The sequence below is a fragment of the Microtus oregoni genome, unplaced genomic scaffold (genome assembly GCF_018167655.1).
Source record: "Microtus oregoni isolate MIOR12 unplaced genomic scaffold, Mior012 000016F_ref0000370, whole genome shotgun sequence".
Classification (NCBI taxonomy): domain Eukaryota; kingdom Metazoa; phylum Chordata; class Mammalia; order Rodentia; family Cricetidae; genus Microtus; species Microtus oregoni.
This window is the reverse complement of record NW_024543075.1, coordinates 34,997,018-35,011,051: the sequence shown is the minus strand read 5'-3', so window position 1 is coordinate 35,011,051 and position 14,034 is coordinate 34,997,018. Positions and strand designations below refer to the sequence as shown.

General features: G+C 41.4%; 1 protein-coding gene across 3 annotated transcripts in view; it reads right to left on the bottom strand.

Moving 5' to 3' along the window:
- Sbf2 (SET binding factor 2) overlaps positions 1 to 14,034 on the bottom strand; it is a 411,329-nt gene that overhangs the window by 70,499 nt on the left and 326,796 nt on the right. For all 3 annotated transcript variants that reach the window (XM_041666238.1, XM_041666239.1, XM_041666240.1), the window contains exons 19-24: positions 10,498 to 10,754; positions 9,034 to 9,206; positions 8,063 to 8,136; positions 5,748 to 5,943; positions 3,466 to 3,593; positions 75 to 250 (exon numbers count right to left, since the gene is read on the bottom strand). In XM_041666238.1, the coding sequence (XP_041522172.1) occupies positions 75 to 250; positions 3,466 to 3,593; positions 5,748 to 5,943; positions 8,063 to 8,136; positions 9,034 to 9,206; positions 10,498 to 10,754 (1,004 nt within the window). The remainder of the gene's footprint in view (positions 1 to 74; positions 251 to 3,465; positions 3,594 to 5,747; positions 5,944 to 8,062; positions 8,137 to 9,033; positions 9,207 to 10,497; positions 10,755 to 14,034) is intronic.

The window sequence follows — 14,034 nt, the reverse complement described above, 5'->3', positions numbered from 1 at the left end:
CCATTAATAAACTATAGGTTACTTTTCTGTTGGCTATGGAAGGGCTGACAGCAAGAGACCATCTTCTCTCTTACCGGAAGGATGTGTTCTTTTCTTTCTGCTTGGGTAAAATGATTTGTGGAGTAGTCTGTCCAGCAGCAAAAGCAAAGGTACTAAAAATGGACTGAGGATAACGGAACTTCATTAGCTGTTTCTTAAAGATGTCTACCACTTCTGGACTGACTTCTTCATCAAATGCTACCTTAATCAACTAAAGATAAAAGAGACAGACAGCTCTGAATCATTAAGGATTTCTTGACAACTTTTACTCACATCATTGAAAACAACAAATAAAAATGAACAGAAAATAACAATATTAAATAGAAAAATATTAGTAACAGAATTATAACTTTAGAAGTTATAGAATTTTTGAAGTTGTAGGAACTTCGGATAATAATATAAAAGAAAACAGTGTGACCAGTTAGATGGTTCAGCAGCTGAAGGTGTTTGTAACCTGAGTTTGATCCCTGGAACCCATGGAAAGGTGGGTAGAGAGAAGTGACTCCACATAAGAGGGTGAACCCAAAGAAAAACACATAGTTATCCTTCTGGATATTGGAAGTAGACAAGATTGCCAGGCAAAAATTGGGAGATTGGGGGTGGGGGTAAGGTGAGGGTAAGGGGAGATGGGGAGAGAGAAGTGAGAAGGGGAGGATGGGGAGAGCTTGGGGGAATCAGACAGTTGGGATGGAGGAAGGGTGGATATAGGAGCAGGGAAGTACACATCTTAATTAATGGAGACATTTTAGGGTTGGCAAGAGACTTGACTCTAGAGGGGTTCCCAGATGTTCAAGGAGATGTCCCCAGCTTGTTCCTTGGGCAGCTGAGGAGAGGGTGCCTGAACTGGCCTTATCCTATTGCCACACTGATGAATATCTTGCATATCACCATAGAACCTTCATCTGGCGATGGATGGAGATAGAGACAGAGACCCACATTGGAACACTGGACTGAGCTCCCAAGGTCCCAATGAGGAGCAGAAGGAGGGAGAACATGAGCAAGGAAGTCAGGACTGCGAGGGGTGCACCCACCCACTGAGATGATGGGGCTGATCTAATGGGAGCTCACCAAGGCCAGCTGGACTGGGACTGAATAAGCATGGGATAAAACCGGACTCTCTGAACGTGGCTGACAAGGAGGGCTGACTGAGAAGCCAAGGACAATGGCACTGGGTTTTGATTCCACTGCATGTACTGGCTTTGTGGGAGCCTAGTCTGTTTGGATGCTCACCTTCCTAGACCTGGATGGAGAGGGGAGGACCTTGAACTTCCCACAGGGGAGGGAACCCTGACTGCTCCTTGGACTGGAGAAGGAGGGGGAGGGGGAGTGGGGGAAGGGGGAGAAAAAGGGGAGGAGGTGGAAATTTTCAATTAAAAAAAAGTTGTTCTTTGTCTTCTACATACACATTATCACATGCATGCGCATATACAGACAATAAAATAAAACTTAAAAGTAAAAAAGTGACATTTAGAAAAGTTTATTTGCAATACAGGCTGTCAGTTGATGAGAAGAATCATGCTCTTGAAGTTGGTTTTCTTAAACTATCTTTTCTATAATGGCATAGGGAATTATCCTAGGTGAATTAGAAAATGCGCTCTTTCTATTTCTCAACTGCTTGGTCTAGAGAAAGAATGTAGCCTAATAGGGTTCCTCCTTATCCATAGATACAAACAAATCTAGGAATAGAAAATCAGTGTCACAAGAATTGCAAATAGTGCAGATAGGCAACATTTAAGTGTAGAACTCATTCATAGCTACAACAGTAGGAAGATCTGCCAGGTGTTGTGAGAAGGGTCAAGTTCTAACCAGCAGCTTCACTGAAAGAGCACAGGACCTCTGAGGTGAGGCCCCTCCACTTGAAAGAGAGAGGCAAACACTGAGATTCTTGGGAGTCTGAGAAGTCAGCAACAAGAAACAAAGAATAGGAAAATCAAACTCTTATAGACACAAACTTTAAAAAGAAACAATCAATGCTCATTCACTCCCAGTCCAGTTAGAGTTGGTGAGCTACCGTTAGCTCAAGTAAACTGTCTTAGTGGATGAACCCCTCATGGTCTTGAATTCCTTGCTCATACTCTCACTCCTTCCACTCTTCAACTGGATCTTGGGTGCTTAGTCTAGTACTCCGATGTGGATCATTGCCTCTGTTCCCATCTGTTGTTGGTCCAAGGTTCTATGGTGATATTTACGAGCATGGGAACAACCAAGCCCCTTTGAAGGGGGTTGACAGTTGGGGCAGACTGAGGGCCTCTGATAGTGACATTGGGATTTGTCTCTACTGCATGTACTGGCTTCTTGGGATCCTATTCCCTTTGGATATAAACCTTGCTCAACCTGGATGTAGTGGGGGAGGGCCTTGGACTTTCCACAGGGTGGGGTGCATGGCCCTCTCTTAGGATTAGTGGGGGTGGGGTGGGAGGGTCTGTGCCTGGAGAGGGAAGGGAGTTGGGGGAGAGGAGGAAGTGGGAATTTGGATTGGTATTTTTTAAGTAATAATATAACAAATTAATAAAAAAAGAAATAATCAAGAAAAGGTCCCTTCTCCCACCCACAGTGTGCACCATTGTTTCTACAGGTTTGGTAAGTCAGAGGCTTCTGGAAAAGTCACCGTTTCATTGGGGGGTCACTTAGTCATTCCTGACAATAGTGTCTGAGCTTCAACTAAACTTCTCAGAGTTTTATTTTTCCCACAGAAAAGATACAGAGTATTTCCTTCTGAAACAGAGAATTATTGAACCTAAAGTTTTATCAGCAGGAGTTGAGAAATAAGTTGTCAGAGAATAAGAGCCATTGTATATCTGACTGATAATTTGTTGGCCAAGGGAATCCTGAAGTGTTGTGATAATTTTCTTTGTGCTCTAACAAATCAAGCTTTCCTAAAGACCAGAGGATAGTGCTAGCCCCTAGTTAACCACAGAGGTCTGGAGGTCTGTACAGACAGGAAGTGATATGGCTGGGCAGAGAGAGAAATTTAAGGTGGGAGGAGACAGGAGCTTGCCCCTTTTTCAGTTGAGGAGTTAGCAAGGTAAGAATTGGCTGTGGCTTGTTCCTTTGTCTCTCTTATCTTTTCAGCATTTACCCCAGTATTTGTCTCTGTTTTTTTTTTATTAAAACCAATTAGAATTTGTGCAACCCTGAAGTGTAGTGTCATATTCAAAGCCAAAGCCAACCTTCCCAGATACTCACCTTCTTATGCCCAGCCTCTGACTTCTGACCCCATGACCATAGAAAATAGATACATTACCAGATCTGTAGAATATTTTTTATTAGAAGGGCTTTCTTTCTTGATATATGTTGAGTATTGTGCATGTGGAAATATAAAGTTGAAAATATTCTAAAAATACTGTGTGATTTGAGTTTTGAACCGGGACATCAAGTGAGAGAGTCTTTGCAAGTATTCTAAAATCTAAAACACTTATGGTGTACCTGGAAAGATGCTGATGTAATCTGCAGCCCTTCTTGCATGTTCTGCTGTAGTTGGTTCTGCATGGTTATCTTCTTCTCCTTGGTGATGGAGGCAATGGGAAAACTCCGCACAACTGTTTGTTCACCAACTGTAGAAGACAGGACTTAGACTCACCAATAGCACTTTATAGCTAAGATCTAGTCTCTTCTAAAGACATATATCAGCAGAGAACAATGCCAGGGATGCAGTGAGAGAAAATGCCAAGATTCTAGAATCTCAGTTTTTTAAAGACAAGGTCTCTCATGCTGGGTGTGGTGGCATAGGCCTTTAATGCCAACACTCAGGAGGCAGAGGCAGGCAGAACTCGGAGTTTTGTGCCATCCTGGTCTACAGAGTGAGCTCCAGGACAGCCAGGGCTACACATAGAAACCCTATTTCAAAAAAACAAACAAACGAACAAACCAAAGCAACAACAACAAAAGAAAAAAAAGGCGAGGTTTGTATAGCCTTGACTGTCCTGGGACATCCTATGTAGACCAGGCTGGCCTTGAACTCACAGAGATCTGCCTGCCTCTGTCTCCAAGTACAGGAATTAAACAAGTGTGCCATCACACCCAAAATCATTTATTTGTTTTATTGTACTGCAATTCACTCCTAAGACATATATATACACACACACACACACACATATATATTTTATAGAATATAGGAACTGGGGCATCTGTCCATTCTCATTGTTTTTGTCTATTGGGTGCATATAAAATTGCCTAGTGTAAGGCAGTCATACAGGAATGGGATTTATGCTTTAATAAAGATGTAACCTCCAATACTGAAAGGAAAGCCAAGATAGTTAACGTAATGTTAAAAAAAAAAAGAACATATTTTTGGGGAGGTTGAGGGGAGATAGTTTGTTACTACAGGTTGATCACAAACTCATGATCCTCTTGCATCATCCTCACGAGGGCTAGTACTATAGGCCTAAGTTATAAAAATCTGTTTCCACATGTAGTAAAAGGTATCTGTTAAGTTTCAAACCCAGTACAAATGGCTAAGGTACCTATTTAACATATGGAAGTAGACCTGTCAGGGCTCCCAACACCCCCCACTCCTATTACAGGGACCTTCTGGCTTGTACACCCTGCTTCCTCCCCTGAACTCACCAGTCCTGGGGGCTGGGCTGCTCTTAACCCACCCTTTTATACTTTGGCCTCCTGGCTGCTGCACCTGGTACCCCTTTCTTCCCTCTCCCCATATGGCCCAGCTCAGTCTGGTCATGTCCACCTTGAATCTACCAGATGTTCCTGTCTCACTATGCTCTCCCATACATTTCCAATAAACTTTTCCTCCACCATACCTAGAAGCTCTCATGTTCTTTTCTTCTCATTTCTTTTTTTCATTCAGTACTGCTCAATGTTTCTTCCAGAAAGCCTTTGGAAGATGAGTCTAGATGCGTGTCCAAGAGTTTTAGGAACTTAAACATTTTATAAAGCAAGAATGTGAAAATACAAACCACCTGTGGGTATGAAGCTATGTCTAGAAAAGAATTATCATGGCCTTCCTTGGACAGTCTCCAGGTCTCCATCCGGGGAATGTCACATGAACACGACCGTGACAGGATAACAACGCCTCAGTTCAAGTGAGCACTCCAGAAAAGGAGACAATCTCTATGCTGGTGGATAGAGGAGAGTTTCTGCAACATGTGGGAGGGAAGACAAACTCTGGAGAGAGGACAGGGTTTGAATTTGCAGAGGAAGAGGGAAGGCATTTTAGGTAATGTGATAGATAACATGACAGAAACAGCAATAAAGGCCTCAGCCAGTGAGCCAGAGCAGGGAAGACATGGACTAGGATTATTGGATTGCTTTTATTTGTTCCCTTTCCTCAGAACTCCTCATTCTCTGGATTTGTCAACCTCCATCCTGAAAAATCCCGACTATCCACTTATTAAGTTCATATCCAGAGGTTAAGCAAAGCTGGGATATACATTTAAGTTCTAATAAGTATTAAACAACCCATACCTATATAATCCATGGAAAACCCCCAAGTTTCTATGTGTTAATAAAGGGGAAATTTTAAATTAGAAATTTAAAAAGAAATTTAAAAAAAGGTTTTCTCTGACAAAACATTTTCCCAAAACACACAACATTAAAATTGCAAAGAAAAGAGAACAAAATGAGATTTCAAAAATCTACCTTTTTTCTTTTCTGGGTTTGAAATGATATGTAAATCATTGTCATGGACTGAATAAAATCTCAAGTGCCATACAGGGACCCCTGCTCTGATGGCATGTGCTGGGTCATACCTAGCTGATCATGTGGAGTCCCTCTGAAGAGAATTCTGTATGTGGTGAGGAACAAGGCGCCTTCTGCAGGCAGGAGCTGCGGACCTCCGAGGAGACCTCCCGTGGCCTCTTCCCGACCATCAGGGTCTAGCAGGACCCGGAGACCTTCACATATAATCTCTTCTCCCGGCAGGAGAGCTGGCCGAAGAATCTTGGGCTAAGAATAGGGAATGATTTAAAAGCAACTCTTGTGGGGTTTCCACCATTTAGCTCCAGGTTACTTTTTCACGTATGATCTGGAAACCCTGAGCCAACCCAACCCTGACTGGGAGGAAACAGATGTGAAGTTTCTAAGTCCAAGTATAAAAAGATTCCTTGCAGCATTGCTTTTGAATACTAAAAACATGGGGAAATAACTTGAAAATCTGCAATGTCCATTCAAACAACCATTGTACAATCTTTTATAAAATGAAATGTAAAAGAAAAAACATTAAGACTGCGAATAACTGATAGAGGTAGTGCTATGGTGGCTACGGCAGAAACGAGGGTGGAAGGGAATACGCTACATTGTGCATTTCTTTCAAGCTCACATTTTATACAAAACAATACTATATTGTAAACAGAAGAAACAAATACTTAAATGGATTTGTTTAGTTTTTGGAGACAGTGTTTCTCTGTGTAACAGTCTTGGCTGTCCTAGAACTCTGTAGACCAGGCTGGCTTCAAACTCACAGAGATCTGCCTGCCTCCGCCTCTACCTCCTGAGGGTTGAGATTTTACTTTATTTTATCTTTTGGACAGGGTTTCTTCTGAGAGTAAAGAATACAGACCATTAGATACTCAAGAATGGCTGTGAATTCCTCATCCTATTGCAACCACTTTCTAAGTTCTGAGACTACAGTGAGTGCTACCATTCCTGGCTCCATAGTTAGCTTTTGTTGTTTGTCCTGACTGGCCTGCTATTCATTATGTAGACCAGGTTGGCACTGAACTCACACAGATCCACCTGCCCATTTCCTCAGTACTAGGACTAAAGGCATGTACTGCCATGGATAGCCATGGATTTATATTTTAAAAAGAGGGTTATACTTTTTTTTTAAATATTTTTTTATTTAATTTTATTTTATGTGCATTGATGTGAAGGTGTCAGATCCCCTGGAACTGGAGTTACAGTCAATTGTTAGCTGTCATGTGGGTGTTGGGAATTGAATTTGGGTCCTCTGGAAGAGCAGTCAGTGCTCTTAACCACTGAGCCATCGTTCCAGTCCGAGAGTTATACTTTTTGGCCAAGTAATGAACTTTACACATGAGAAATTTAGTTCAATGTCCAGTATAAGACAAACAATATGATAAGATTCCTCTTGGGAGATGTGGGCAAGGAAAGAAATCATTCTCCTTGAACATCTGTGCTTTAATCAGGGATTAAAACTATCTAAGTCAAGCAGGGCATAGTGGTGCACACCTTTAACCCAAGCACTTGGTGCTGAGGCAGGTAGATCTCTGTGAGTATGAGGCCAGATTGGCCCACACAATGAGTTTCAGGATAGTCAAAGCTATATACTGGGACCCTGTCTCAAAAAAAAAAAAAAATAAGGAAAGAAAGAAAGAAACTCAAAATTCAAAATAAAAACCAAAATTAAACAAACAAAACAACAATAAAACACCCCTCAAAACAAAAATGACCTAAATCAGCATTATTTTTCTTTTCAGGCTCTAGGAATCCTAGAACTAAGAGCAGAAATCAAAGTGTATTGACTATTGTATCTTAAGCCTCAGGCAGAACTGCTGCTGCGTCCTGTGTGGCTTCAGAACACTCCTTTGGGTGTATTTTTAATAGTTCTGCCCAAATTTTAGTCTGCAATAGGCATGAAGCCAGTAGCAAAATAACTGTTGAGTGGCTTCCTCAAATACAGATTTCTAGGTCCCAGGGTTTTCTAATCAGGAGACCAAGAACGCCAAATCCTTAATCTACTTCCCTGATGTTTGTTGTGGACAGCCAGATTCAAGAACCCAGCACTTTTATGGTAAACGTTTAAATCTTTTCTTTTTTGGGTAGGAGGAAGGTATATAAACCCTGGGATTGGTCTTGGGAATTAAAATTATTCATAATTTATGACCTCCGTATAAAAGTAGAGTTAACAAGAGGTTACTATTGTTCTTTTGTTGAATCATAAAAAAGACAGCATTCGTATTTCGGCGGTTTACAAAATTCTATATGGCAAACTCCCCAGAACCTTCACTGCACCATTCAAACTGTACGCAGCTGAGAAGAAGCCCACTGCTGCTGTGCTCTGAAAGGGCTGCTGCACCATGAAAGCACAGTGTGGCGTCATTACCTTCTGGATAGGTGGAAGTCTTCTACTCTCTCGGTGCACTGCCTCTAGGGTCTCAATGTGCATAGCTACAATTCCTAGGATGAGTCAGAGGATTCAAAAGGAAAGAAAATAAACCAGAGAGAACAAAAGCAAATTCCAGATATTTTAGAATGAAAAACTAATAAAGTTTGACAGTTTCTCCAAAAGTTAAAATATAATAATCATGTAATCCATAAAATTCTATTCCTAGGTATATACAACTAAAAAATTGAAAATAAATACTCAGATACCTGTAAGCAAATATTCATAGAATCATCATTCACAAATCTCTAAAAGTAGAAAAACCCAAGTCTCCACTGACAAATGAATGGCTGCACAAGTAAGATATATCCATAGAATGGAATAGCATTCAACCATAAAAAATGAGCGAAGTGACACATGGATGAACCATGTAAACATTATATGCTAAGTGAAAAAAACTGGACACAAAATTGAAACATTATATGACTCTACATATGTAAGATCATTAGAATAGAAAAGTTCATGAAAACAGAAAGCTGGTTAGCTATTTCCAGAGGCAGGAACTGAAGAAACAAAAGTTATTACCTAATATTAGTTACTGAATATCTATTTTGAGTGACTTAAAAGTTTAGGAAATAATGGTGATTTATAGAACACTGTGGATATAATTAATGCAACTTTTATGCTATGTATTTGCCACAATGCAATAAAACTTTAGAACCTGTCACGGTAGCACACGCCTATAATCCCAGCACTTGGAAAACAAGCTGGGGATCAGGAAATCAAGGCCAGCCTGGGGACAGTGTGATGTGAGGTTAGCTTGGGTTACACAAGACCTTGTCTTAGAAAACAAAACAACAGTAAAAGAAATAAAAAGCAAGTCAGAGAAAAAGCAGGCACTCAGGCACTGTCCTGGGACCTAGGTCCCTGGAGCACTCTGATTCCTTAGCCTATGTGAGGTGATCCATTACCTGGTATCATGCAGTGGAGACTCCTGATGTGGTCCTGAGTCACTCCACTCTCTGTGCAAACCTTGTCAATAAATCGGGCAATGAACCTTACAACGGAGTTGGCAACATCATTATTTTCTGAGTCTTCAAACCCACTCTCTGTATCATAGCTCTCGGCTACACTTCCTGCAATACTAAGAGAGTTAAGGAAAGAAATCATGGTCAGGTCTCAAATTAAGAAAAAAGAATGACAACATCATAGACCTTTCACAGAGGTGTACACTCAGTAGAAGGGTTTCTTTCTGTCGGTGGCAGGTGTGAAATGTTGCTTTCTATGTGCCTATGTTTAAGCATCATCTATTGGGCTAAGATTTATTTTTGTAAGCAATACCTTCTATTACTCTCCCAAAAGGAACTTAGAAACCACAGAAAATAAAGCAAAGGAATACTGTGTCATTTATTCTCCGCTACCAGAACCTTCTAAAAAAAAAAAAAACTTGTCCTTCCAAGTTGATCGTCACAGAGAGGCGAGAGGAATGTGGCTGATGCTAGTGACTGTGGAAAGTGTGCCTTGGTAGGCAGAGTAAATGAACCCTTTTGAGAAATCTACATGTTCTTCCACATGGAAGAATGCGATTGTTATGACCCTCTTTCTCTTGCCAGAATTTTTCTCCCAGCTCCCCTGCACTCCTCCCTTGCAGTAAATTACAACCTTTAGAGCCACTGTGAAGCCACATTCTTCTTCCAGGGCAAGGCAACACATCCGAAATGAAACAAAGCAGGACTGAATAAAAAGGGAAAAAGGAGCTGTCTGAAGGAGTCTGACAAAAGTTTATGAGAACTACAACTAGCAGGTGTTGTTGGAGCACCTACGATAAAGAGCTAAAACTGCTGCTCAGGGCTGGTTCATTCATTCATTCGTTCATTCATTCATTCTTCATTCAAGCACCCATTCAGTTAAATATTTTTACCCAGCACCTACTATCTGCAAAGATGTAGGGAACTGAACAATGAACACAACAAAGAAAGGACATGATACTATGCAGACATGAAAATATGTCAGACTGTGATGTGATAGAACAGCGTGGGAAGCTGATAGGATGATTACAAGCTTGAGGCCAGCCTAGTGAGATCTGGTCTCAAAAAACCCCAAACTCAATACCATACCTCCATAAGGCCAAGAAACAATCACTTTGACCAGCAGTTGCCCACCAGTCATTTTTCAGAGCACTTGGCTTTAGAAGAATGTAACTGATGGGCCACATCAGTAGTAATAGACTGCCAGATTAGGTCATAAAATAGAAGAAAGTATATGTGTGTGTCAGATTATGCAGGATGAAGGAAAGTTTGTTTGTAACAGAAAGGATGAGCAAGCTATAGATGGGAAAAATGGTCAATTCTGAAATATATACAGTAATATGTGCTGTTTCTGCTGAGGTCCGATTACTCGGAGAAGAGAAGGAGTTGCGTGCTCCATCTTAGTACCTGTTTGTGACAATGCTGTTGCTCCCACTTTCCCAGTCTCCTGGAGCTGATGCTCGAAGGAGCTTGTTTTTACTTGTGTCTAGTGGGACTAGCAGGTTAACCATTAGGTTTGCAAAGTGAATGGCTTGACTGAAGACAGTGCTTTCTTCATGTTGTACCAGCTCCTGCTGAGTTGACTTGCTCAGAGTAGGCCAAAGGCGAAGCTGCTCGGCTGCCAAGTCCATTGCTGTCTTCTCTTGATGTTGGCCATTGGGAAGCTTAACCCAGAAGATAAAGCAAAACAAGTCAAGGGTGAATACCCATCACTGCATGTGTGCATGAAGGGTGAATACCCAACATTGCATGTGTACTCCAAGGGTGCATACCCATCACTGCATGTGTGCAGGAAGGGTGAATACCCATCATTGCATGTGTGCTCCAAGGGTGCATACCCATCACTGCATATGTGCTCCAAGGGCGAATACCCATTACTGCATGTGTGCTCCAAGGGTGCATACCCATCACTGCATGTGTGCTCCAAGGGTGAATACCCATCACTGCATGTGTGCTCCAAGGGTGCATACTCATCATTGCATGTGTGCTCCAAGGGTGCATACCCATTACTGCATGTGTGCTCCAAGGGTGCATACCCATCACTGCATGTGTGCTCCAAGGGTGAATACCCATCACTGCATGTGTGCACGAAGGGTGCATACCCATCACTGCATGTGTGCACGAAGGGTGAATACCCATCACTGCATGTGTGCTCCAAGGGTGAATACCCATCATTGCATGTGTGCTCCAAGGGTGCATACCCATCATTGCATGTGTGCTCCAAGGGTGAATACCCATCACTGCATGTGTGCTCCATAGACATGGGAGGTGCTGAAATCAGTCCATGACTTAAATCTAGTTCTTCTATTGGGATATTCTGTATCTTTTAGTATAGTTTTTATCAGTATATACAAATATTTTAAAAAATTCAAGAAAATATTTAAAGACCAGGAAATGGACTTCCTTTTTTATTTTGAGAAAGAATCTCATCTTTCATTTGTTGTATGCTGAAATAACTGTGAACTCTTGAGCCTCCTGCCCTCACCTCCCAAGTGCTGGGATTACTAATGTACGTCAGCATGTTGGGCTGAGTCTCTTGAATATCATGGGAAGCATTTATTAAGTACCTGTATTAGCAGAGTGAAACTCAGCATAACAACCAAAGTGCACTGCAATATTTACCCCTGGCCTGCATGCTTTTGTTGGCACCACATGGCAAATTCAAAGGAGCAGTAGCAAAACACAGATGCATGTTTCTCACTCAAACATCTCACTGTGTTTACATCTCACTCTGGGGTTTTACTTCTTTGAAGCTACTCGTTACAAAAATTAACAAAGATTTCTCATAAATGCCCTTGCAGGAACACTTCAGTAGTATCTGCCAAAATTATTCTTTTTCTCTTCTGCTCTTTGAGAGGAAATGGTCACAAAAGGTCATAAAAAGTACAGCTAGATCTCCTTATAATGTGATAGTTAAACATCACACACACACACATACACACACAGACACACACATACACACACACACACACAAAAAACATACTGTGAAATTTTAAAGATGGGTTTCCTAGAAGGCTGAAGCGATAGCTGGTAACAGCAACTCACATCTGAAAAGTATTTTATCTAGCCAGGGAAAGCTAAAACATATTGTATCTAATTCAGTGCCCAGAGATAGGTTTCTTTTTCAGAAGGAACGACACAACAGCTGTGACAAATTGCTGAATGAATGATTTGTAGATATATCAATGTCAGCAAATCACAGTTGCTTAAAAATTAATGAAGAAGAGGCCAGCGACCTAGGCTGGAACAGGCCTAAGGTGACAAGCTCCATGGGTGCAGGACTGAGCCAGCAACCTAGGCTGGAGCGAGGCTAAGACAGCAAACTCCATAGGAGCAGGTACAGGTGAGCAACTGCTGAGTGAGTGGGCCAGAGCCAGAGACCGCTGCAGGTCCAGGCATGAATCTGGGACCTTCTAGGGAGTAGGCCTGAGCCAGGACCTCTGTGGGTCTGGGTGTGAGTCTGGGACCTCTGATGGAGTAGGCCTGAGCCAGGTCCTCTGTGGGTCCAGGTGCTTCCAAGTCTGGGACCTCCGAGGGAGAAGACTGGAGCCAGAGACCTTTACAGACCAACCCCAAGCCAGGGACCTCTGCAGGAGCAGATCCAGACCAGGGATATTTACAGAAACAGGTCTGAGCTGTGAAGCTAGACCAGAGCAGGCCTGAGACAGCAAACTCCATGGGACCTGAACAAACCCTGGAAGCTCTGAGTGACCTCCAGAAACACAAAGTGACCAAAGGCATTGACTGTACCATGAGGAACAACCATCTGAGCCCTGGATTCACTGGCACCTAGAATATTAGTCACCAGAGTCACAGATAGCACCAACCACACCAATTAGAGGAAAAGATGAGTAGATAAGGTAGGAACACACACAACAGCACAAAGAGCAACATGACACCAGGAAAATCTAGAGATCCTACAACAGCAAGACTTGAACAACCAAATATAGATGAAGCAGAAGAAAATGACCTAAAAAATAACTTCAGGAGAATATTTGAAACTCTTAAAGAGGAAATGAGAAATTCCCTCAAAGAAATGGAGGAAAAGACAAAAAATTGGAAGACATCCATTAAAGAAAACCAAGAAAAAGCAGTCAAACATATGAAAGAAACTATTCAAGACTTGAAAACTAAAATAGAGACAATAAAGAAAACACAAGCTGATGGAATTATAGAAACAGAAATCATGAGAAAACGATCAGGAACCACAAATGCAAACCTAAACAACAGAATACAAGAGATGGAAGAGAGAATCTCAAGAGCTGAAGATACAATAGAGGAAATAGATTCATCAGCCAAACAAAGCATTAAATCTGACAAAACCTTAACACAAAATTTCCAGGAAATATGGAACACCATGAAAAGACAAAACCTAAGAATAATAGGTATAGAGGAAGTTCAATTCAAAGGCACAGAAAAATATATTTAACAAAATCATAGAAGAAAACTTTCCCAACCTAAAGAAAGATATGTCTGTGAAGGTACAAGAAGCTAACAGAACACCAAATAGACTGGATCAAAAAAAAAAAAAAGGCCCCTAACCACATAATAATCAAAACACTAAACATACAAAATAAAGAAAACAAATTAAGGGATGCAAAAGAAAAAGGCCAAGTAACATATAGAGGAAGACCTATCAGAATTATACCTGACTTCTCATTTGAGACAATGAGAGCCAGAAGGTCATGGTCAAGCATTTTGCAGACATAAAGAGACCACGGATAGCAGCCCAGACTACTATTCTGAGCAAAACTTTCAATCACCATAGAAGGACAAAACAAGATATTACATGACAGAACCAGATTTAACTAATACCTAGCCATAAACCCAGCTCTACACAAAGTACTAGAAGGAAAACTCCAACTCAAGGAAGGTGGCTACATCAACAAAAATACAGACATTTGATGATCTCACAGCAGCAAGTCCCAAAGAAGGGAAGAACAC